Source organism: Vanacampus margaritifer, chromosome 9, assembly GCF_051991255.1.
Source record: "Vanacampus margaritifer isolate UIUO_Vmar chromosome 9, RoL_Vmar_1.0, whole genome shotgun sequence".
Taxonomy (NCBI): Eukaryota; Metazoa; Chordata; class Actinopteri; order Syngnathiformes; family Syngnathidae; genus Vanacampus; species Vanacampus margaritifer.
In genome coordinates this window covers 22,493,508-22,518,133 of record NC_135440.1, presented here as the reverse complement: position 1 = coordinate 22,518,133, position 24,626 = coordinate 22,493,508, and the positions used below count along the sequence as shown (strand labels likewise).

General features: G+C 39.6%; 1 protein-coding gene across 2 annotated transcripts in view; it reads right to left on the bottom strand.

Annotated features, from left to right (window-relative positions):
• Positions 1-4,567: 4,567 nt before the first annotated feature.
• The window catches only part of grik3 (glutamate ionotropic receptor kainate type subunit 3), a 105,248-nt gene continuing 85,189 nt past the window's right edge, over positions 4,568-24,626 (bottom strand). Inside the window, exons 11-16 of one of the 2 annotated variants that reach the window (XM_077574855.1) lie at positions 23,331-23,554; positions 19,616-19,734; positions 12,232-12,467; positions 10,385-10,610; positions 9,153-9,403; positions 4,568-7,385 (exon numbers count right to left, since the gene is read on the bottom strand). In XM_077574855.1, coding sequence (XP_077430981.1) covers positions 7,017-7,385; positions 9,153-9,403; positions 10,385-10,610; positions 12,232-12,467; positions 19,616-19,734; positions 23,331-23,554 — 1,425 coding nt within the window. In that variant the 3' untranslated portion in view covers positions 4,568-7,016. The remainder of the gene's footprint in view (positions 7,386-9,152; positions 9,404-10,384; positions 10,611-12,231; positions 12,468-19,615; positions 19,735-23,330; positions 23,555-24,626) is intronic. The other variant, XM_077574856.1, reaches the window with a different exon arrangement.

Sequence of the window (24,626 nt, the reverse complement as noted above, 5' to 3'; positions counted from 1 at the left end):
TTTTTGTCCTATGATAGCGCGAACGCTAGCTGAACCAGGATTGAACGTAGGATCCAAAAAAAGCTTTAGTCTGGAGTGCTGTACCGAAAACCAAACGGGACTTCAGCCTTTTAGACTCCAAAGTGCTTTTCCGTTATACAAAGAGTCTATCCCACAAAGAGCAGCTCAAACAAGCCAGGAAGTGCATATCATTAAAGCGCTTTTCAAGATGAACACTCTTGATCATATATCACATCACCGCATCAATGTGATAAGCGTTGGAACCAGGCCACCACTCCTTTGAGTTCAGAGATTCCCACCAAGGTCAATGAGAGGTTCCTTTTTAGGAGATGAAAAGCACTCTGGATTTCACCCGGTCATCAGAAAACCACTTAACTGTGGACCTTCGCCCTGGCCAAACTCTTTATAAAAGTGGACTGAAAAATGGTGCTGCGCTTTATTTGTGTTTTTTTGAGTTAGCACTGATTTGCGAGTGATGGATAATGACAATGGACTGACGGTTCTAATTATTTGAGAATACGCGGCTTGGGTATAAATGCTGAGCTTGTGCCTGCAGTATTCCACGAGTAGTCTTGTACTTTGCTGACTCCACTGAGAGGTATTTTTCAAATTGGTGTGCTTAACCGCAGTTGTTACGTTTTGGATGAACTCCACCAGTTTTCTATGCCACTTCAAACTAACGGGACTTTTTGTGACAGGGAGGGTACGCCGACTCATCGCCAGTCAATCGCAGGGCAACTAAAGAAAAAACATTCAAACTCGCATTCATACCTAAGGACAATTTTAGAGCCTGCAATAAACATAACATGCATGTTTATTATTTTTTGGTGTCTGGTCGGTGCTGGATTTCACTTTCCTTTCTTTTCTTTGGTCCTTCCTCGGGTCTCCTGACGGCCTCACGACTCTGGCTGGAAGTGTTCGGTTTAGGTGAACGGTATGGGATTTTTTAATAGGTTTTAGGGGAACTAATGAATACTCACACGTACGCACATACACATACGAAAAAAAATAAAAATAAGTATATATATATATATATATATATATATATATATATATTTAAAAAAAGGAGAGCCCGGACACCCTGCGGAGGAAACTCATTTCGGCCGCTTATACCCGAGACCAACCAACCAAATACGATCATGATCATCCTTTAAGCTGCTCAGACAATCGAAAGACCTTGTAATGTTGTTTTAGAGAATTATAAGACTCACTGTTTGCGCCAGTCTGTTCTGTTGTGGGAATTAGTCCAAAAGATGGCCAACCCCGAGGCAAGGCTGGGTAAGCTGTTAAACCAAACAATAGCGTCTACAGGAAGTTGCTCATCAACATGCTGTGGCAGGAGTCGGGATTTGTCAGCCCAAGCATCCCCCCCCCATCCCCCATATCAACCCGTGAGCGCAATATAGCTTTAGCCTGCCTTAACCTAAAGCGATGCTTGCTGTTCAGTCTGCCGGAAGGTTCAATCTTTCTGCTAAAGCGATGCCCTTGTGCAAACTACAGCTGTTCTTACTTTCCACTTGCATGTTAGCTGGCGGTTCAGCGCTCCCGTGAGATAAGAGATGCTCCGGAGTCAGGATTCGCAAGTGTCAGTGTACACGGTTTGTTTGTAAAGGTCAACAATGCGTAATTGTCGGAACATGCGCACGCGAACATGAGCCGAGCGCCAGGGTCCAAATTCGGGGGTAATGTTGCTTCCGGTGGATGCATTTGATGGCAGGTTACATCACAAATGCGGTTTTCTTTTCAAATGCAGCACACGTTTGGGCTTCTTTTCATTTTTTGAAAAATTTCTTTTAGGATATGTTGCTCCTGTCCTTAGCTCGCCAGGTTGTGAAACATTTGATTTTCAAAATTCTTTCAACCAGGAGGGAGATTTTTTTTGAAAAGCTTTTCAGTCATCTAAATGTCAAAATATGTTATATGCCGTAAATGACCGTTAAATGTGTGCAAAGTCGTTGGCGGTCAAATGGACTCTCCTTATGTTTTACGATTCTCCCAGCACGGCTCGTTTGCGATTCCTGCGCCGACCCCGGTGCTCTTTTTACGCACTCTTCATGCACTCCCGCCGGCCTCGCTCGGTCCGAGGGGATTAATTGATAGTGAAGAGATAATAAATCATCGCTCATTATGCGCCTGCTGCTGCTGCACACCAAACAGCTGGGGATTTTCCTGCCTTTTATAATGTGATTTTTTTTTCTCTCCTTTTTTTTTTTCCCGCTCCTCGCCGTCTTAAACATACGACAGCAGCCATGTTAGTCCCTCTTCATAGCCAGCAATTGGACATCAGTCATCAGTGACAATGTTTTTATTTTTTATGATTATTCAGGATTATTTTTCAGAAATGTTCTTTCTGATGTCGACTTTTTCTTTTTTTTGCGTCATAAAAGTCAGGATTATTACTTTTTGATGTTTCCCCTGTGCTGCAAATTATCATCATTATTAAGCTTTTGATATGATTTTGTTTTTGCATTATTAAATTAAATTCATCTTTTTTTTTAAAATACATTTTCGGGTTTCTCCAACCATTCCCATATAAACATAATTTCCACAAAAAGATACAGTTGATCATTTTTTTTTATTTAAAACTTCATATAACCCATACAGCAAACTGTACAATTTGAATAATTCACAGTGTGTTAAAAAGAAAATATTTCAATAACTTTATTTTTGATGCTATGTAGCTGAAAGTCCCCGTGTGTTTTTACTTGCATGTTGGTAATACTAATCTTCTCTTAACACATACAGTTACTAGTAAATCCTTTTCCCTGTTATTTTGTTTATTTTATTTGTACAAAACCTTACAAAAACTATATTCATAGAAATTCTCAATGTCCACAAAGAAAACCCTGGTTGGCACCAACATGTTTTTTTTTTTCCTTCTTCTGATTTTTTCTCTCTCTGACAAATACTAGAAGCAGCACAGCTCAAAGAGGAAAGGCATTGTGACTGTAAACCCCCCCCCCCCCCCCCAAAAAAAAAAACTTCACATGTCGTACAGTTTAGTGTAGGATGATGATGTTATAATTATTAACACTCATTCAAACAAACAGAAATGTAAATCAAATAAATGAGTGAATTAACCTCCACCAAGGAATCTATTTAAGTAACTATATTTTTAAAACTCAGCTATGGTAAAGACGAGGTTGATTACATTTCAGTTCAATTTCAACAAGATATGGGATTTTATTTTGTGTTAAAATTAACTTATTTTAGCCGCTATTTTAGTTTATTTTTTACAGTGGGGCTCACTCCAATATGTTCCTTTACTCACAAAACACAAAAATATTTGAAGGTAATATTGCTAACTATTTTATATTACAAAAACATAAATTCCTTGGTGGAGGTAATACTTCTGACAGTCTTTTGATCACCTGCACGAACATCCATATGTAGCAAACCATGGACAAGATCAAACCCAAGAAATATACTCTTCTTTCACAGGGAAGCTCAGTGTTTCCATCTTACATTTTACCTTAGAAATATATCAAATAGTAATAATAGGGCCCGACCGATTAATAGACCAAGAGATTCAATTGGCCGATATTATTATTATTTTTTTTTAAATGGGCAAAAATCGGCCAAAATGTAATGATGTTCAAATACTCAAAGATAAATAAATAAATCATGACAAAATTGGCCGATTGTTCTCTCTGTTGGAAAATTAAACAAATAATAAAGGACAAAGTACAGTAAAACAGTCAAATGTTCTGCCTGTAATTCATATCTTTATTTTCATAAGCAAGCAATAATAATTAATAATATTTTATTCATTATATAATGTTATATAATTAATCGGCTATCCAAATTTTACGCTTCTAAATATTGTAATTGGGATCAGCCTCGAAAAATCTGTATTGGTCCAACCCAACCAAGTAACAAAAAAATAAATAAAAATAAAAACATTTACTAGACTATTTTCCAGTCTGACTGACGGCAAACCATAATATGATAATATAATAAATTTGCGTTCAATAATAAATATGATTGAGGGCTCGGTGGATGTGGGACGAAGTGAGGAAGTAGGTTCAAGTGAGCTCTCTCTATTGAAATAAATAGCATCTATGACACTTTGACTGTGAGTTCCTTTATAACAATTATAAATTTTAGCAAAATACATTTGTCTCCTGCTCATCTTATCTACACACTCTACTTTGCAGAAGGGATCGGATAAACAATTATACAACGGATCTCTAACTCGACCAATGCTAAAGTTTACACACTCATAAGATAGATTTTTAAAATGTTTTTATTCTTATATTGACGTATTTTGCAAACCTCACAGAGGTTCGCCCGCGTGTTCGGGCGATACTTGCCCAACACCCGGTCCGGTCCATAGGTCCACTCGAACACGCCAGGATGTGATGATTGGAACTTTCTAAGTTTGATACGTATACTGTATGGGGTCGTCTGTTTAGGACGGCATCCAGATACGAGGTTTCCAAGTTAAAAACCGTACCTAACTCATTCATTGCCATTGACGGCTATAGACGTTAAAAATTCAATTGAACTATTAGTTTCACATTTTTTCCCTTTTTGTTAACAAGAGTATGAAAACCTCAAAAAAATGTTATTGTTTATTTAGAACAGATAAAACATTTGTGATTAATCGGGAGTTAACTATTGAAGTCATGCGATTAATTGCAATTAAAAAATGTAATCGTCTGACGCCCCAAATTTTTTCTAATCTTTTTTTTTATCAGGCGATTACATTTTTTAATTGTAATTAATTACATTAATTGTAATTAATCACATGACTTCACTAGTTAACTCAAGAGTAATTGTGAATTTGATATCTGTTCTAAATGTACAATAAAAAAAATTATAGGTTTTCATACTCTTGTTAACAAAAGTGGAAAAAAATGTGAAACCAATAGAAATAGCAAATTAATTTTTGACGTCTATAGCCGTCAATGGCAGTGAATTAAGAACACGTAGGCACGCTCAATTATCTCTGTATGTACTGTTTTTCATTTGATTGTTTTATAAATATAGCCTAAAAATGTTTTTTTTTTATGACAATTCTTTACTGTAACTATTAAATGATTTTGGCGCGTTCTTACTTACGTACAAATTACAAACTCCTCCATAAACCAAGGACCCACTGCAGCCGACTCGCTTCCTTAAGACACCAAACTACGTGACAGAAAATCAGCTAGTCGCAACCAAATCGTGGACTTTTTTTTCCCCCACCTTGATTGCCATCAACAATCAATTTCAATGATTTAGACACAAAGGCCTTTTTAAAACAATGGTCAGATTTGTCTTTTGTTTCTGAAAAGGACTGACAGATTTCATCCGATCAAAAGTTTAGCTCAAAAAGTGTACGTGGAATATTCAACTGGATTTACACTGCATGATTCCAGTGACCCAATTCCATTTCCCCCCTACCATCCAAATTCAGATTTGAATCAGGCCTCTTCCAAATGCGCGGAGAATCTAATAAGTATCTGATATGTTCCAGTGTAGCAAAGACACGGAGATCGGATATACATTGAAAATCACAATCGGTGACGTATACAAACCCACGCAAACAACAGCTGTAAAAATGTAAAAATAAATAAATAAAAACAGTATAAATCAATTGAAAACTATCTAGTAAAGAAAACTGTGAAAGCATAGACAACTAAATATTAAATTAAATTTGCTCCCTGACGCATCACAAAACTTGTATCTCAAATCATCTTTCCCCCATTGAAATGGATAGAAAAGCCATTAATCTGTTCTAGCATCCTCCAAAAATAACAACAAAGATGTTACCTTCAAGCAATTCTGCTTGTGGAGTTGGAGTGCAATTTGGGCATCTGCGGATGGTTTTGCATGCACTGTGAATAGCGACATGACAAGAGTTGCCAAAAATGATCATTGGAATGGCCACTTCAACCTCAGTCCAATGGACCAAGAATTTTGAGAATCAGGAAATGGGTTCTGGAGAAATTGATTTTTTTTGTACAGTATGTTTGGAGTAAATGGCCTTGTTGGAGAATTACCTAAAGAAATACAAACAAAACTGGTCAAAGAAACACCTTTGAATTAAAGTAAAATGGTATAGTTTAATTATTTCTTAGAATTCTCCTCGAACCCACCTCTCCAATTGGCTGATAAGTTTCAGTTAAAAATCACCAATTGCTCAGGCAGGTCAAAACTCAAGAGACGTTACCGTGTCAAAATGACTGTGATGTTTCACATGTCGACACTTGCCCTAAAACTCGACTTAACGAACACAAATGTAGAGCAGTAGAATACCTTGTAGGTCACAAACTCCAATTTTTTTTGTTTTTTTTGTGACTTAGTTTGTTATGGAGAATTTTAGATTTTAATTGGAAGTGCTTGTTCCTTTTTTTTGGGGGGGGGGGACGCCACAAAGATGGCAGCCCCTTGTCACGTTGCTACAGCAAGTATAAACCATCATAGGGAAAGCTGCGACTTGATAAAAATCTGATACAGGCATGAAATTGAAATTGGCTCCTTCCCACCTGCAATGTAAATCCAACTCTTTCACGTCCCGGCTCAATTTTCCGTGCCATCTATTTCTAGCCGCCAAAAGCTGCACGTTCACAATCCATTTGCATTAAACCCAAGAATGCGCACTGGTCGTCTGTTGAAAGGTCTTTGGCAAGAAACTTTTTTTTTTTTTTTTGGGGGAACAGATGAACAGTCTACTCGTGTACAAAGTCATGCTCGCGTGAGGCCTTCTTGGGTTTACATTCCGTAACGACAGCACTTTACTTCACGCCGGTGATTTAATTGCTTGCTTCGAATGTCGTCATGAAATTACACAACCTCAAAATGTGGGCACGGGAGTCGTCGTCTTTCCATCTTGTGGTTCGTCACTCAACACAGTCTGTTTGAGGAAACGTTACGACAACCGTAATTGACGGACGTCTGGTATTTATTGCCTTCTTTTTTTTCCCAGTCCAATCTTTCAACTGATTTGTTGCGTGAGGATTAGAGCGAAAAGATACTTTCTTCAGGATGATGTCTTTTTTTTTTTTTTTGGGGGGGTCGGATCCGTGATGTCATACCTGCGTGGCCGACGCCGCCATTTTGAGTTGTCCGTGTTTGCTCAGCGTCCCCATGTCGCTGTGGTTCACGGCGAACCGGAGGAGCCCGTCGATGCCGTTGTCTCTGGTCTCGGGCAGCGCCCCTGACACGTTGCTCAGGAGGCTCTTTCCCTGCGGGGAGCGCAGGGTCACGGAAACACGGGGGTCATCCCAGCGCTGCAGCTCAGGTTGTCCTTTCCGGGGAGACAACGGCGGTGGTTGTAGGCGCGCATGTTGATCACCGCATCCGTCTTGGCCGCGGCCGGGGGCGGCGGCTTGTGTTTCACCCGCCTCTCGCAGGTGAACGACAGTCTGATCTCGTCCACCATGGCGCTGCACAAAGACCTCTGGGCAAAAAGGGAGGAGGAGCGCGAGGGGGGGAGACGAGCCGGGAGAGATGGGCAGAAAGGGGGAGGGACGGGCGGGTAAAGGCCTTAGCTTTAATTTGTTCTGACAGCAGAGTGTCCACAAAATGCATTCAAATGTCACATTCATGTTGTGTGGAGCTTGCGTCTTGCATGAGTGTGCTGCATACAACATGACATTTGGTAGACATCATGAATAGACCCGCAAAAAAGTCTCAAGAAGAACAAGAAGTCTGCCATTTTGATTCAGATTCATATTGGTATATATTTCCAGGAGTGTTTCGAAATTGACATTTTTGCCATTTCATGTGATGTCTGGGCATTAAAAATGCCAATAAATCGGTTTCACGTGGCCAGAGCCAGTTTAATGTAACAACATGAAATGCGGTATACGTGTCTCATGAGTAAACCCGGAAAACATTTCAAGAAGCCAAGGTCAGAGTTCAAGGCCAGTTTAACTGCAACATGAAATTTGGTCGATCATGAGTAGACCTATAAAACCGTATATAATATTCCAAGAAAAAACTTAGTTTAACTGAGTTTATGCAGCGGCAAATTCTCAAGAAAAAACCCCCAAAACTTCATTTAATTAATTCTTAATTTAAACTTTACTCGCCATACACGGCAGCTAGAGCGACAACACTTCCTGATCCCATATCAGCTGACTAACACTGACCAATCAGAAGCTAGCATACTTTAGGTAAAAAGCCAAGTGAATGACGGAGAGCAGCAGATTCGACACATCAATTTAGCTGCTTGTACAGAAAAAAAAAAAGTATGAATGTGTAAATAATAATTCAAGAAACATAAATGTACAAATAAATACACATTTTAACAAATTAACTTAGCGGTTTGATCCTTGTCTTTGTCGCTGGCAGTGCTCAACGCTTCAAAGTGCGAATGCTTAACATCATATCTTTATTTGAAAACCCGACCAAAAAGTATTGGGACAAACATCCGAGTAGTACGTTATAAGTATTTCTCATAAGTTTCTGAGGTTTTTTTCTTGCAAATCTGCCACTTTATAGAGTCGCAACTTGGCTACTTTATAAACACTTAAATTTGCCATAAACTCGATAATTTACGAGTTTTTTTTTCTTGGAATATTGCCCCCACGCTCTAAAAAAATATATTTATATGTGGCCCTAATACGCCATCGTACACTAACTTGTTCAATGTATGGAAAAAAAAAAAGCAAATTGAGAATTTCAAAATCCCAGATGATCAATTTTGTAGGTCCACAGTAAAGCTGTTGAGAAGTCGACATGTGTTTGTATGTGTCAGCGTGCACGTCTTCGCAAGCTTGCGTGCGGAGCATAAATATGTAGCGCGCGGCTAATGCGCATAAAAAGTGCATAGCGGCGCGTGTGCGAGTACGTGTCAAGCGACACCACAAGTCATTAGCGCCGCCGTGAACGAGTTGTGTACTCGAGCATGCCACTTACTTAGCTTAAAACTCAAACGAGCGCCTTACAACAGGAACGGGGTCATCTGCGGCATCTAGTAATGGATTAATTCTCTTTGCTCTAATTTGCATTCATGCCTATTAAAATAAGTAAATATTGTGGCCAAGCAGGAATTAGATTAGCCGGGGGGCATACAAATCCTTTTATATCATGTTTGAACTAAATGCCGTGACGAGCGTGCTGCTTTTGGCGATGTGCACTGCTACAGTATCACAGCAAATATGAGGCGCTAATGAACTGGAGGAGGCGTCTTTCCGGCCGGGTTTCACCGGGACACGTACCTGGTCCCGCTCCGCCGTCTTCCTCATTTTGTAGACAAACTCTGCGATGGCCACGAAGACCGACAGCACCAGGCCAGACGCCAGCACGATGAATATGCCGCCCAGGTTGTGAATTCCCATGGGGCCCGTCTCTCGACGCTCGTCGTCCAAGCAGCTGCTCCCGCTCCACCACTTCTCCTTTAGCATGTGTAGGCGACCGTCCTCGATGATGTTGAGGATGGCTATGGAGATTTTGTCCCTGTACGGCGAGCCTGGAAGCAACACATGAGGCCGCTTTGACTTCTTTGCATGGCGCGCCAGCTGGATTGCGCGATAATGAGCTCCGTACACATGCAGCGGCCAAAGACAGCTAAGAAACTGTCCATCATTCTCAAAAGGAAAGGCTTCCATACAATTCCACTTCGTAATCAGTGCTGTTCAATGAAAACCGTGTACAGGGGTTACTCGGTTTATGAGTTAACAGCTGCAAGTCCAGTGTTGCAACAGTTACCTTGAAAAAAGTAACTAAGTTATGTAACTGATTACTTGATTTTAAAGGTAATTTAGTCACATAATGGATTACTTAATTCTAAAAGTAATTTAGTAGTGTAACTGATTACTTGATTTTAAAAGTTACTTAGTAATGTAACTGATTACTTGATTTTAAAAGTTACTTAGTTACGTGACTGATTACTTGATTTTAAAAGTTACTTGGTTACGTAAATGATTACTCAATTTTTAAAGTAACTTAGTAGTGTAACTGATTACTTGATTTTAAAAATAACTTAGTAATGTAACGTTTATTTGATTTTAAAAGTCACTAAGATTACAAGCTACTTTATTAGTTACTTTCCGCAGACGCCGACAGAGATGGTAAATCCAGGTCCAGACAGTAAAACCCTTGCCACAGTTTGTCTGGTGCTTCTACTCAAGATAGTTTAACTGCCGGTTGAGTAGAAGCACCTTCCGTATAAGATATAAAGCTCCAATAAAAGCCGATTCAATACACATCTCGATATAGAATGATTCGATTCCGTTTGATTCGATGCACACGCATCTTTTAAATCAAAACTGATTTTTTCCGATTCAAGTCTTTTTTGTTCAACCACTAGTAATCATGATTGCAAGTTTAGACGAACTTAAACTGGAGATCCAATCCATTCCTAAACCTTTTTATTGCTCAAAACCAGTAACTTGACTAACTGGTCGTCATCAGTCAGCTACAATAACCTGCGGTCATTTTTGGGTCTTACCGAGGGGAGTGCCGATCCCGTAGCCTTTGCTGTCGATGAGCCCCCCCACCTGCGTCAGGTTGCAGTTGTGTCTGGTGATGTAATTGATAGTGGTGGACTCCATAATGAGGGCGTAGTCGGACTTGAGCACCCGCTGGATGCCGTCTTCAATGGACTTGACCAGCGACGTGCTCGGCTTGCTGCTCATGAAGGCCCACATCTTCTCAAAAGTGGAAACCTTCGATTTCTGGTAGGGGCAGAAAGGACGACATCCAAGTGAGAAGATCTGTCGTAGAAAATGACTGTACTAGGAAGTAACTGGAATGAAAAATCCAAAACTAATATAATCCTGGTACCTTAGGTAAAGATTGTGTTGAGCATATTTACTGACCACCATCTAGTTCCTTATCCGTTAAAGCCACCAATGAACACGATTCTATTGGCTTTGTCACAGGATTATAGAGGACATTGTACTGAAGCACCGCACACGTTTATCCTCATAAGTGCTGCTCGAGCAGGAATAAGCAGCCACTTCATTAGTCTTGCATCCTTCCAGGCGGCCGTCCTGTAATATTTCATGCCGTTTATACCAGGGTCATATTTATGCCGTGTCTAATCCAGGATAATTGCCCGTCTTAACGACTGAGAGCCATTTCAAATTGCCAGAGATGGGCGTTAAAAAAAAAAAAAAAAAAAAGCTCTCCTGTTTGCTTAAAACGAGAATGTTGATATTTGGACGTAAAAGTGACACTTTGGAGATACGGCGAGTGATGCCAAGTGGCAGCTGAGGCGCAAAGTTTAATGAGTTTTTAATCGTACGTGTTCGTTCGAGACGTTAGAAAGACAAACTTGGCAGAGACGAGGCGAGTAATGTGAATCTGGCAATCGTCCCTCAACGCTTGAAGAATGTTTGTCAATGGAGACCTTACAGACAAGTGACAAGGATGATGTCTTATTAAACCAACAGTGTTCTTGCTTACATATGGGACAAGGATTCAGAAATATTTTTTAAAAATCCACTGTAATGCAACTGAGGGACAAATGATTCAGATGAAAAACAGTGATTTTTAAAGTTTGAGAACCATCGCCTTAAAATATTAAGAATAACATTACAAGCAAAAAAAACCCATTGGATTCCTAACAAACTAATACAATAGAGTTTGGTTGTTTTTTTAACTTGGACCGACTTTATAACAAAAACTCTGGCACGTGTTAGTCAAGAGCAACATTGAAGCCAAAGCTCGAAACAATAAAATAAAGTTAAGAGCCAGCAGGCAAAAAACAAACACACTCTGGACAAAGAAGCATCTGCGAGTATTACAGCAGTTTAACAGTTGGAATAAAACTCACAAATACGACTTTATTACCAGATGTTGATGAGAGTAATTAGCTCATAAAATTTCAATGAAGAGCCGATTTTGCGAATGTATTCAAATCCTTTACGCCAAGAGTTGTCGAACTATCTGGTCCAGGGAGCTATTCAGAATTTATGATATTAACGTCAAACTTTAAGAATGGAATAAGTCATACTTTAACTCATTTGCTCCCAAAAAACGCATAAATACGTTCTATTTTAAATAGTGCCATGATCCCAATGACGTATCTATACGTTGTTGTTTTTTAATGCTTTTTTTTGTTTGTTTTTATGCTAGAGCATACAAAAGGCTTTGATGCAGCCTCTGAACTGAAGAGAATGGTTGAAGCAATGGTAGTTATTACAAAAAACGGCCAGCAGGTGGCAGTAGAGTATTATAGATCAACCAGGGCCATGTTGAAAAAAGCTCTTTCCCCACTGCTTTAAATTGATTTGTGAATAATGAAGAAAATCAGCTCTAATGCTAATTGCTGCAAAATCAATCATAGCGCACCTTGAAGAAAGTCATAGTGGCCCCGTCGCGGACCACCCCGTACTCGATCTTGGTCTGCTTTGCGATGTCATCAGCCGAGTCCACCGGCGAGTCCATCCTCTCCACGGTGAGGAACGCCGCCAGGTTGGCCGTGTAGGACGATATGATGATGAGCGTGAAGAACCACCAGATGCCGCCGATGATCCTGGTCGACAGGGCCTTGGGCATCAGCTCGGAGCCTGTACACAAGCCAGATGCTGTTCGAGTCTTTTAATCTCTAAAGAGACTCGTCTGACCAAGGACAATCTCCTCCGTGTTTTGTTAATTAGTAGGCAGGAGTAATTGTGCGGCGTTGCAGGTAAAATTAATGTGAGGGAAATGTTTAGCAGAACAAGCAGGTCACGGTTGTAAAACTGTATCGCATACGGAGATTTACACGAGAAATAAAAAGCCTTTATGTAGTTCCTGGGAATCCTGTAGAACTAAATGGCAGTCATAAATGTGTATCATCGACTCTACCTGCGCATTGCATTTAGTCTATACTCAGGGTTCTCTAATACTGCATGAAGTGATTTTAACTAGCGTTGGGACTTAACACATAAAAAGTTCTTTAATTATCCATTCATTCATTTTCTATACTGCCTATCCTTTGTCCCAGGTGAGCTGGAGTCTTTCTCAACTGACTTTGCTCAGTCACTACTCTGTCCCAATAGACAAACATTCACACCTATATGAACAATTTAGAGTTTCCAATTAAGCAAAAATGTATGTTTTTTGTTTTTTTTTTCAATGTGGGAGAAAGTAGTGGAAGAACTTGCAAACTCCACACTGGAAGGCCTGAGTCCAAATTCGAACCCTGAACCTCAGACTGCAAAGCAGGCAAATCCATTTTCTATCCGGCTTGTCCTTATTAGGGTCACTGGTTAGCTGGGGTCCACCATTCCTTTAGAAGCAGGGGTGGGCACACTCGATCCTCGAGGGCCGGAGTCCTGCAGGTTTGGGATGTTTCCCTTCTCCAACACAGCTGATATATGATCAGCTCATCAGCAAGCTCTGCATAAGCTTGGTAACGATCCTGTTGATTGGAATCAGCTGCGTTGCAGCAGGGAAACCTCCGAAACCTGCAGGACGCCGGCCCCTGAGGACCGAGTTTGCCCACCCACTGATTTAGAGTCTTCAATGATCCTGACATACATGTTCTTAAGAATGTGTTATTAAAACCCTGGAGAACCCACGGGGTCAAATTTGGCCCCTATAAATTCTGCTACTCAAATAACAAAGACCTTTTTTTTTTTTTTACAAATTTAACTTAAAAAGTCCAGAGTGCCACTTCTAACCCCTGCATGGGGCCATCTAGTGGATGAATATTGCACTTACATGAGCTGGCAACATGCTGTTTTGTTGAGCTGGAAATCAATCCAAACAAAACCATCTTCTCAGCAAACCATCAGATGGTAAAATTGTGTTTTTTTTGTTAATCTATTTCATATCATGTTGCAGAATGCCTAGGAGTATGTTTTATATATATATTTTGATAAATTAGCAACTCTGAGCTAGTTCAAAAAACAAGGGTTAAAATTGAAAAAACATATATTTTGGTGTTCAGTGAACTTATAGCAGTCATTTAATGTATAATTCATAATTTTCCAAAGAAGAAAAGGGTTCTTGGGTTCTCCAGGGTTATGTGCAATTAATCACATTTGAATTGAATAGCTTTTCAGGTAGGCCTAATTTATTTTCTTCTTTCTACCAGTTACAAAGACAAACTAGCCCTGCTCGTTGTAGAACTCATGATGCTAGCGTTAGCGCTGGTCTGTGTGCTCAACACAAATTGTTGCATTGTGGTAATAATGTATGAAGTTTGTTTGTTTGTCTTCATGTACACTGCGATTGATGGGAAAACAATCCTCTCAGCCAAAGTCAGCTCTAGCTCACCCGGGGCACTAACGAGAACAAGAATATAAAACTAAATAATGGAATGTATGAAACCCATTCCCATTCAGTTACACACAACATTAGTCAAAGTCATTGCAGACGTTTATTCAGGTATCGTTCCTATATGATGTATTCCAAGACTACGCCACTGTATATACTAAGTCATTTCTAGTATCCAAGCATATGGGACCGTAAACCCCCGCATCTCCTCCGCAGAGCAATTCCGCTTCAGCAATGGCCCACTGACTGATGCTAAAGTTACTTTATATCTCATCTCTGACAACCTTTAAAATACCCTTGCGGTCCGTGTACACTGTGTTACTTTCCTGAGAAGATTTATGACAGCAATTCTGAAGAGTAACAAGCCCGCGTAGGAGGGAGGAGGGAGGGAGGACGGCGGGATGGAGAATGAAGGGGGTGGGCCGAGTGCTCCGCTCTTTAACCTCTTCTACCAAATTTGATTGCATTCGTCCTTTGTGGCTTGACGGAGGCTCGATGTGGTTACAAACAAGGGAGCGACGGCACCATCCCTTTTATTCACTGTGACTGCGGGGAGGGACGAGCAAGCGTGCCTTTGCGCGGTTATGCTGAAAACCGCTAGAAGCGGCGGGATTAAATTCCACGCCGTAAAAAGCTGCTGTCAGCACGGGGTGGGGGGTGGAGGGATATACAGTGCGTGTAGAGGTGCATTGGAACTCTCGAATAAATGCAAAAAGTAGATCAGTCAAGTGGTGGCAGGTTTATAAAAATGTTGATGTTTGTTCCTACAAGGGCAACTGTTGATGTTTCAGTATGTGCAATATGCTATGACTGCTGCTTACACTCACAGTGATGGAAAGCAAATTTGACAAAAACAAGCTATGATACTTATAACCAGCTGCTTATGCTAATAAAAAAGAGGTGCCAAATGTACACTATATGCTAAGAGGCCATTTTTTCTGGTATTAGCTTAGTAACTAGGATGTTCATAGCGAAATTTCTTAGAGAGAAAAACACAAGCTCATGAAAAGCTGGGCAAACAGGCCTTGCTATCCTTAGCTTTTATTTTATTTTATTTATTTTTTTTATTCTTTATTTTTTATTTTTTTCCTGGAGAGCTCAGTATTGTTCATTCGGTAATTTTACCGATTTGACATGTCATCATCATTGCTCCTTTTTTTTTCTTTTTTTTTTGTGCGTGCGATTGTGTGTGTATTCATTAGCTTTTATTTTAACAAAATAAGCTTGTCCTGTGTTTGTGCTCAGCTAGGCTAATTATCTGATATGAGTTGAGTAGCTTATGTGGATTGTCATGGAACGATTATTATTCAGTGTCCAAAGCTACATTCAAGAGATGTGGCAACATAAATCTAAATATGTGCACACACGGTACGAGCATGCTTTGCTGTCTTTATTTTTTATACTAGTAAAACAGAAGTGCATACGTTTTATGCTGAGCTAGGATAATTTTGTAAATTGGCTTTAAAAGCTAGTTAGCCACTAAATTTAAAGATAGATTTGTTCCAGAGAAAATTAAGCTAACATAACTAAAGCTACTAAAAGAGAGGATCCCCAGGTGTTTTTTTCTAGGATAGATTAATTTTCTAGTATTAGCTCAGTAACTTGTGTGGACTTTCTCAGAAACAAAGTGGTTCTTAACTACTACGTGCAAAGCTACAATTGTACGATTTTAGAAACGTCCGAGCTACAAATCTTGAAGTGTGGCCACTTTTTATTAGGGTTGTTGTTGTTCCAACTAAGTCTTGTTGTTTTGTTTAAGGCCTGTTGGAGGAAAAAAAACAAGAAGGCCAATACTTTTCTGCCATCTGTGTGGACGGATGCTAATGCTAAAAACAAAGCTAATGACAGTAAAATGCGGTAAAATGAATCTTTGTAATGAATTCAAATTAAAAGTAATTCCTTAATTTCAAAGAATTCCGCTTAAGCATAATTTGAAATGCATTTTCCAACGTGGAGTCAAGGTAGCAGGAAATGATCACACACGTGTTTGTTGTTGAATGCCGACCACATTTTGAGCGCTTTGTTGCTTTTTGCACCTCATCGTCTTCTGTGTTCTTTGTGTTGTCTGTGACACTTCACTCCCACAGACAAGCTGCTAGTTTTTTTTCTTCTTTTTTTTTTAACTTCTCCCTCCACTTAAACACAGTCATTTGCATTTTAAACGCGTCAAGGAAATGGCTCCCGTCTCAGCTGCTGTCACCGAGTTTGGCAGACGAACGTAGTGAAGAAGAAGCTTGCTTATGAAACGACATAACACCTCACAGTGAACACCGGTAAAACTTTTGATTACAAAAAAAAATCTGATTTATCTGAGCATATATGTGCCATTAATCCGAGTAACAGAAAATCTAGTTAATTAGCCAGTCCCTCAATGAGCATGTTAATATGTCTGAATTTCCATGAATGTCAATTCTTAATGAAATTACCCATTGAAATGTAATTTACGCTTGGCATTTTATCCCCCTTTCAAGCAACTTACGTCACATCACGTCTTTTTGACAGACACTTCACACATTGAAATTATATTAGTACATAATAAGTGTAAATTAATTATTTTATCTGTTTATGATCTTTTCTTCATTGCTCTTCCTTGGTCAAATGACATCAGAGGGTTGGTTTGCTGGTCGGAGATATTGCGACATACCTCATCGGTATGCGATTCATCACATCTGAAAGCATTTACTGCAAATCACAGCGTTGAGTTCAGGCATGCTTAGTTTAATAATACCGGCGTTTAATTGGCTCATTTGGCCGTGGCTCTCCCCGGCGATGCGTTCGAAGCCCTCCCAAATTGGTAGAACACTCCCCGTGCCATTTCACCACCGTCGACCAGACAATGCCTAATGAATAGCAGAATGCATTTACGGCCCCGGCGGGGAAAAGCACAACTGCACAGTCTGACGAAAGCCGCCTTGATGCGTCTTGCTACTCTTGAGTTGGAACATTCCTTGAGTATTTTTTTGTCCGTATAATATTGATTTCACAATTTGCTTACCTTTCCCTTGAAATAAATGACTTAAATTATTTTGGATAATTAAAAAAAAATCCACAGAAAATGTCTTAACCCTGGAGAACCCACAGGGTCAAATTTGGCCTCTATAAATTCTGCTACTCAAATAAAAAAAAAAAATCCACAGAAAATGTCTTAACCCTGGAGAACCCACGGGGTCAAATTTGGCCTCTATAAATTCTGCTACTCAAATAAAAAAAAAAAATCCAAAGAAAATGTCTTAACCCTGGAGAACCCACGGGGTCAAATCTGGCCCCTAGAAATTCTGTTACTCAAATAACAAAGACCTATTTTTATTTATTTTTTTGCAAATTTAACTTCAAAAGTCCAGAGTGCCACTTCTGACCCCTGCATGGGGCCATCTAGTGGATGAATATTGCACTTACATGAGCCAGAGTGGTGGTGACAAGATGGCTGGCAACATGCTGTTTTGTTGAGCTGGAAATCAATCCAATCAAAACCATCTTCTCAGCAAACCATCAGATGGTAAAATTTATTTATTTTTTGTTAATCTATTTCATATCATGTTGCAGAATGCCTAGGAGTATGTTTTGTATATATATTTTGATAAATTAGCAACTCTGAGCTAGTTTAAAAAAAAGGGTTAAAATTGAAAAAACATATATTTTGGTGTTCAGTGAACTCATAGCAGTCATTTAATGTATAATTCATAATTTTCCAAAGAAGAAAGGGGTTCTTGGGTTCTCCAGGGTTAATTTAGTCCAACTTGACCCCTATAAAAGGCAGTCATTGAAATAGTTTCCTGACCTTTATAGAGCCAAGGCAGATATTTGACATTAGAAAAAAAATGTCACGGAAAGCCACCAAACAAAAATGTCACGAAACGTATATACCGTAAATGTAATAGGGACTGAGCACCCCATGAAATGTTTATAATTGCCTCTACTAAAAGTGACGCTACTACATGTACTATACTGAAGCAGGAGTCGATAAAGGCTACAACACCAGCCAAGGGTGATAAAATATTTTACAAGCTGCATACCCCTAGACTGTTCTCGTCACTTTAATCTGAAAGGCTTCTTCAGTTCTACGTTTTTTTGTGTAAAGTCTCCCTATTTAAATCTCGGCCCGGTGTGGTCACACTATAGGATTGTTGTCGTTTTTGCCAGCTGGTGAAGAACCGTACCGCATACCAACCGGTCGCTCAACTGCCTAGTGGGAAAACAGCTCATTAGTGGCAACTCTTCCAGTGGAGTGAGACAATCTGGCAGAGAGACGTCAGGACATTGTTATATGCAGACGAGACCTGCTTGGTTTCGGCAAGGCTAGATGGCTTCCAGATAGTCCTCCCTATCCAGAATATCACTGTCCACAGAAGATCTTTTTGAGTAAGTAGGGATCGACCGATTATCGGCCAGGCCGGTTGTTGGTGCCGATATTTGGCATTTTGATAAATATCAGCATCTGCCTTTTTTTACGAATCCAAAAGCCGATAAAGTTGGTATCTCACTGAGCAGTGAATGCTTGCGAATGTAGCAAATTTGAGGGTTTTCATCAAGAGGTTGTAGGATCCATCCCTCCATTTTCTTAACCGCTTATTCCTCACAATGTATTTCCGCCACGTTGATGGTGTGTTCAGGTACAGCGATGGTCACAGTTTTTACTTGTCTCATAGACATTTCTAACATATTCAGACTTTTTTTTTTTTTTTTTTTTTTTACTGTCTGCAAAGATCTTCTGAAACTTTTTACGAACCCTGACGAAAAGCCCAAATTAGCTTACATTCGCATGCATTTATTGCTCAGTGAGATACAGGGAACTTTTCATTTATGCATTTATTTAAATGTCTACTTTATAAGAAAAAATATGCTGACGCTGGGAACGCCCTACACTTTTTATTTAAAAAATTCAACAAAACAAACAAATTTTTAAGAAATTATGTTGAAATTTTGGAAAACGTGTGTCAATCAAAACATTACATTGTAACTACAAGTGAGACATATGGACATTTTACAACGGGTCACTCTAAGTGCAATTAAGCCTCCCTGAATCCATCACACCTGCCAGTTGCAACACGGCTGACAGTCGGCATTTGTCAAACGTGTCCCCCAACGACCCCTTTTTCTCGTCACCAGCACCCTGAAGACGTTCTTTCAGGGTCAGCGACGAGCTTTACGGCGGGAAATAAACGCCACAACAATATCTAGCCTCGGCTGTCGATGCCTGACAAGCTTCCCGCTTCCTTTATTTTTTTTGGGGGGGGCGGGGAAACAGCATGTGGGTGACAAGCACCCTGCTATGTCATGTAAGACGGGTGAACATCTCGGCGAAAAATATTCGCAGAATGGGGCGGGCAGTGGGGGGTCGGGTGGTGGGGGGGGGGGGATCCAGCGGCTTGTCAGTTAAGAGGCAGGAAGTGGAAGCTACCAGAGTAGAGACAGAGGGCGGGACGGCGGCGTGATGGAATTGTTTTTGACAGCGAAGGGTGCGACGCCGTACCTTGTTGCATCAAGGAGCCCACTCCGAACCAGAAGCTGTTCAGCAGCGTGAAGTTGTTCTCCACCACGTCTGATCCCGGGTTGCAGGGGTGGGCGTCGTACCATTCGTACGGGCTGAACCTAAAGTTGAAAAGGAAGGAGTTCTTTTTGGTGTTTTTTTTTTTTTTTATATATATACTGTATATATATATCCCCCTTTGCAGTCCCAAAGAAAGCACAAGTTTCCACTTTTTTTAACTTCACCCTCCTCGGGTCTGTTCTGAGACATCTTGAGCTATTTTGTAGTTCAGTCGTGTCGAGTTTGAAGACAGCAGTAACGAATCTGTCGTAAAAGTTGAAGAGCAGCCGTATTCGCAAACTTACTGCAGATCACTTTTGGAAAGAACTCGACTTCGAGAAAAAAAACATCAGTACTTACGAGCCACAACATTAGGTACACCTGCACTACATGCTGTAATGCAATGCAACAGCTGATTCTGCAAAACAAATTATTGTTATTATATTTGAAAAGCAATGTTTATTAATATTATTATTATCATTTATTTAATTAATTTTAAAGTATTTTTTATTATAAATTATTGGTTTTTAAATTTAAGTTTACAATTATTATTATTATTATTATTAATAATATTATTGTTGTCGCTGCAGTTTTTACAAGCGCATAAAATGTCACAGTTGAAGAACAAATTCCCACATAAATAAAAACCATCAGTACTTACGAGCCACAACATTAGGTACACATGCACTACATGCTGTAATGCAATGCAACAGCTGATTCTGCAAAACAAATTATTATTATTATTATATTTGAAAAGCAATGTTTATTATTATTATTATTATTATCGTTTGTTTAATTATTTTTAAAGTATTTTTTATTATATATTATTGTTTTTTTAAATTTAAGTTTACAATTATTATTATTATTATTGTTGTTGTCGCTGCAGTTTTTACAAGGGCATAAAATGTCACAGTTGAAGAACAAATTCCCACATAAATAAAACGCCGGCATTTACTTGCTGTAAATTTTGCACACTTTTTTTTTTGTTTTGTTTTGTTGCTTTGCATGAGTCATTCTCCGCAGGAGCTGCTGAGATAAAACAACCCAAATGTAAATGCTTTTTACCCTTTTGAAAGTTATTTGGATAAATAAGAATCGCTCGACGTCTCCCATAAACGTAGCGGATGCCCTCTTTGTCCTTTATAATGAATAATAACGATAATGCTTCACGGGATGAAGGCGAATGGTGGATCACACGTCAGTTCTTATTTGAAAAGCTTGATCTGACTGAAAAAGTGTATCATCCGTTTGATACAATAGCCGCATGTCAATCTAATGACACGTCCTGCAGTCCAATATGTCAGCAAACTGTTTAATCACACAGACGCTGATGGTCATTTCACGAGCCTGTGAATGCATATACGACGACATTTGGAGAGCAAATGTAACATTTTCTCTGAAAGGAGCATTCATATTAAAATTGCATGTAATTGCTAAGTTGCCAGGAACATTTGGATTGTGAAAAGTGTTATCAAGAACTGAAATAAAAGATAACAAAAGAAAAGCAATTTTGTGCCACTCTTTAAAAAAAAAAAAAGTGCTTTGAAAATTGGGCTTGTGCAACTCCAGAATGTTATTTGTCTATTTAATTTGAAATTTAATGGTACCGAATAGCGCCGCTACCTCTCAGTAAATTAGAGGTGAGTCAACAAAATGTACGCCTTGTTTTTGCAGGAGTTAGATATACTCCAAAAGATAAATATTTGACTTTCTGTTGATATATATATATATATATATATATATATATATATATATATATATAAAGATACAATGTATATATTTATTTATTTATTTATTTTTTCAAACATTAAATGGGTTTTTGAATTTCTAGCGTTTCCATTCAGTTTTAAATTTGAATTAAAATGGGTGAATGAATGGAAACCCAAATTGTCATTGATTGATTGATTGATTTAAAAAAGCTCGGCCCAGAGTATTTCACAGGATTCACCTACCAAATCTGAGGGAAATGCACTTCTGTTTAGGTACTATTATTGGTATATTATCCATATATATATTGGGGACATGGTGGGGTGCATTTAACAGTAGTGGGGTTTTCATCCACCCATTTTTATTCAAATTTTCAAGAAATGCAAAAATACAACTGAATGGAAACAAACGCTAGACCATCGAAAAAGGGCCCAAATTTGACAACAAAAAAAAAAGTTTACACTTTGAGAGGGTGGATTTTAAAGCTTATCGATTAAAAGGAAAATTCAAATTTTGCCTACGGAAACAGAATTTGCGGAGAAAAAAAAAAGGTTTGTAGTCACAAAGCAATGGCAGACAAAGTAAAGTATGTTTGGTAGAACGACGGAAAATGACAGAAATCTTGTGGAATTAAGAAGTGAATATTTTTGCTATTTTAGATGGAAAACGGCAAAGAAATGCTACGGTATATTAAGAATTACAATTACGGAGCAGTCGCTTCCTGTTCTTCTTCTTCTTTGAAATTACTGGTGGATCACATTTCTATGGTGTATACCGCCACCTACAGGGGCGGAGTCCCCTCTCAATATTTGCAAAAAGAAGAACAGATGGAAACGGGCATAAGTTGCATATCCGTTTTGTGCATTTTCAGTAAATTCGCTTAAAAAAAATGGAAACAATTGGATAGAAACCAATACCTAAAAATTTACAAGGTGCACTTTGTATTCACTTGAAGAATAACACCTGCTACTTAGAACTCAAGATTATTGGAATAGTTTGTATTCAAAAGAGCACATAAATCTCTTTCAAAATATTGTCATGCAAAAACCTGAGATAACTGCTTTCGTTGTCATGGTTACGATAACAAACAATATTATCGTCCGCTGTCGTGTTGACTTTCAATGCTTTTTGTCTCATACCACGAAACAGTTAGCGACGCAGAAGCTAATCTCGTCTCAGCAAAGGATCCGTTTTGTGTTGTCGTCCGGGCTTAGATTGAATAAATAAGTCGTGTAAGCTTGGAGCGTAAGTGTACTCATAGCCTCTTCTTGACTCCCACGGTGCACTTTGCCAACCTTTTAGCAATCTAGGCCAGCCACCTGATATCACAATTTGCGATTATTTCTTTTTCCCCGTGCCGACGTTAAGCCCCCTCCACTATTCCCGACAAAAAGAGCGGCTGGGGAGTGCAGCTGTTTGCACTTGAGCATCCTCATCACATGTCCTGCTTTTTTTTTTTTTTTTGCCTCAGTGTCACTTTGCATGAAAAGCAGCAGGAACCGCTGGAAGAAAAAAAAAAATCACATTTACAAGTGAGCTCAGCCAATCAGAAAAGTTGGTAATTTGACAAGTGCAAAAAAGCTGACGACGGCTATAAATAATCGCCATTGAGATCGTTTCATCATCAGGTGGTGCGTTTAATCATCCATCTTGAGTCCTTAACCTTTTTTTCCCTCTGCAAGCTCCCAATTCTAAGGATGCTTCCAACCCTTTTTTCCTCTTGCTCCTCTGACCACCGCTGGGCCGCGCTCGCATAACCGCCTCCAGCGCTAAACCGCACGCCGCAGCTCGCGCAGCGTGCGCGGCCGGCCAATGTACTCGATTTCACAGCCTGCGGTGATAACGGAGTAAATGGCTTTGTCTGGCCGAAGACCTCATGGAGATGTTTTGAAGGACTGAAAGGGTAGAAAGAGACGCTGGGAGGGGTTGGGGGGGGGGCTTTCTCACTTGCCTGGCAATGACAAAAAGGACGCAACTGACGCCCAGGTAGGCCAGCAGGATGTAGATCCAAATGTCGGGCGTCATGGGGTTGAGGAAGGAGAAGAAGCCGTTGTTGGTGGCGTTGGGCTTGCGGTACAGGATGCTGATGCCCATGTTCATGAAGGGCTTGGTGAAGTCCACCACCTTTTCGCGCATGTAAGTGATGGTGAGGGGAGCCACCGCCAAGTCGGCCCTCTGCGGGACACAAAAAAACAGCACGGTTCTCGATTGACGTTGGATGGACTTTATGGCGTGTGCAACCCATGGGGTGTTAAAGCACACTAAAATAAAAAATAAATAAATTAATTACAAATTTTTAAAAAAGAGAACAATGATGATGACATGTCAAATCGGTAAAATTACCGAATGAACAATACTGAGCTCTCCAGAAAGAAGAAGAAGAAAAAAAAAGCACCCTAAAATAAAATTTGAAATGCTGAAGGTCGAAATGGGTTACCTTAGTTAAAAAATTAAATAGTAGTTCCCGGTAGCATAATTGCTAACGTGTAATTTACGGCATTTCAAAACATGTTCAATTGGTAATTAGGGTGGCCTGGTGGGTGGTGTCTGGTCGGTGCTGGATTTCACTTTCCTTTCTTTTCTTTGGTCCTTCCTCGGCCTCACGACTCTGGCTGGAAGTGTTCGGCTTAGGTGAACGGTATGGGATTTTTTAATAGGTTTTAGGTGAACTAATGAATTCACACGCACTCACACGCACGCACATACACATACTCACCCACATACAAAAAAAAAGAAAAAAAAGAGCAATGATGATGACATGTCAAATCGGTATAATTACCAAATTAACAATACTGAGCTCTCCAGAAAGAAAAAAAGGTGATTAGGGTTGCTAAAAATAATTATACTTAACTTACGCTCTCGTTGTTTTACACGGTGCCTGTCTGGCGAGCTCCGCCGAATTATTTTTCAAAGGCAGTTTAACTCATTCACTCCAAGCCATTTTCACTGAAGCAACACCCTTCGCTCCCAGCTGTTTCACTGGAGTTTGACTGATTTTGCAAGGCCCAAAGAATATTTAGTTTATATTGCTATTAAAACATGGAACTTATCAAAAGAAAGATTGGAGTCTCCATTGTTATTTACGTCTCAATGCATTCTGTGCGTAGTGACGTAGAATGGCGGCGGCTTTCTGCCGAGCAATGTGAAACGCCTATAAAAAACAGCGAGGTAAGCCTCGTAGCGTTCCTAAAGGGATGATCAAAACTCTTGAATGCGTCTGGTGAAAAAAGCACGGCGTGGGGGAGGG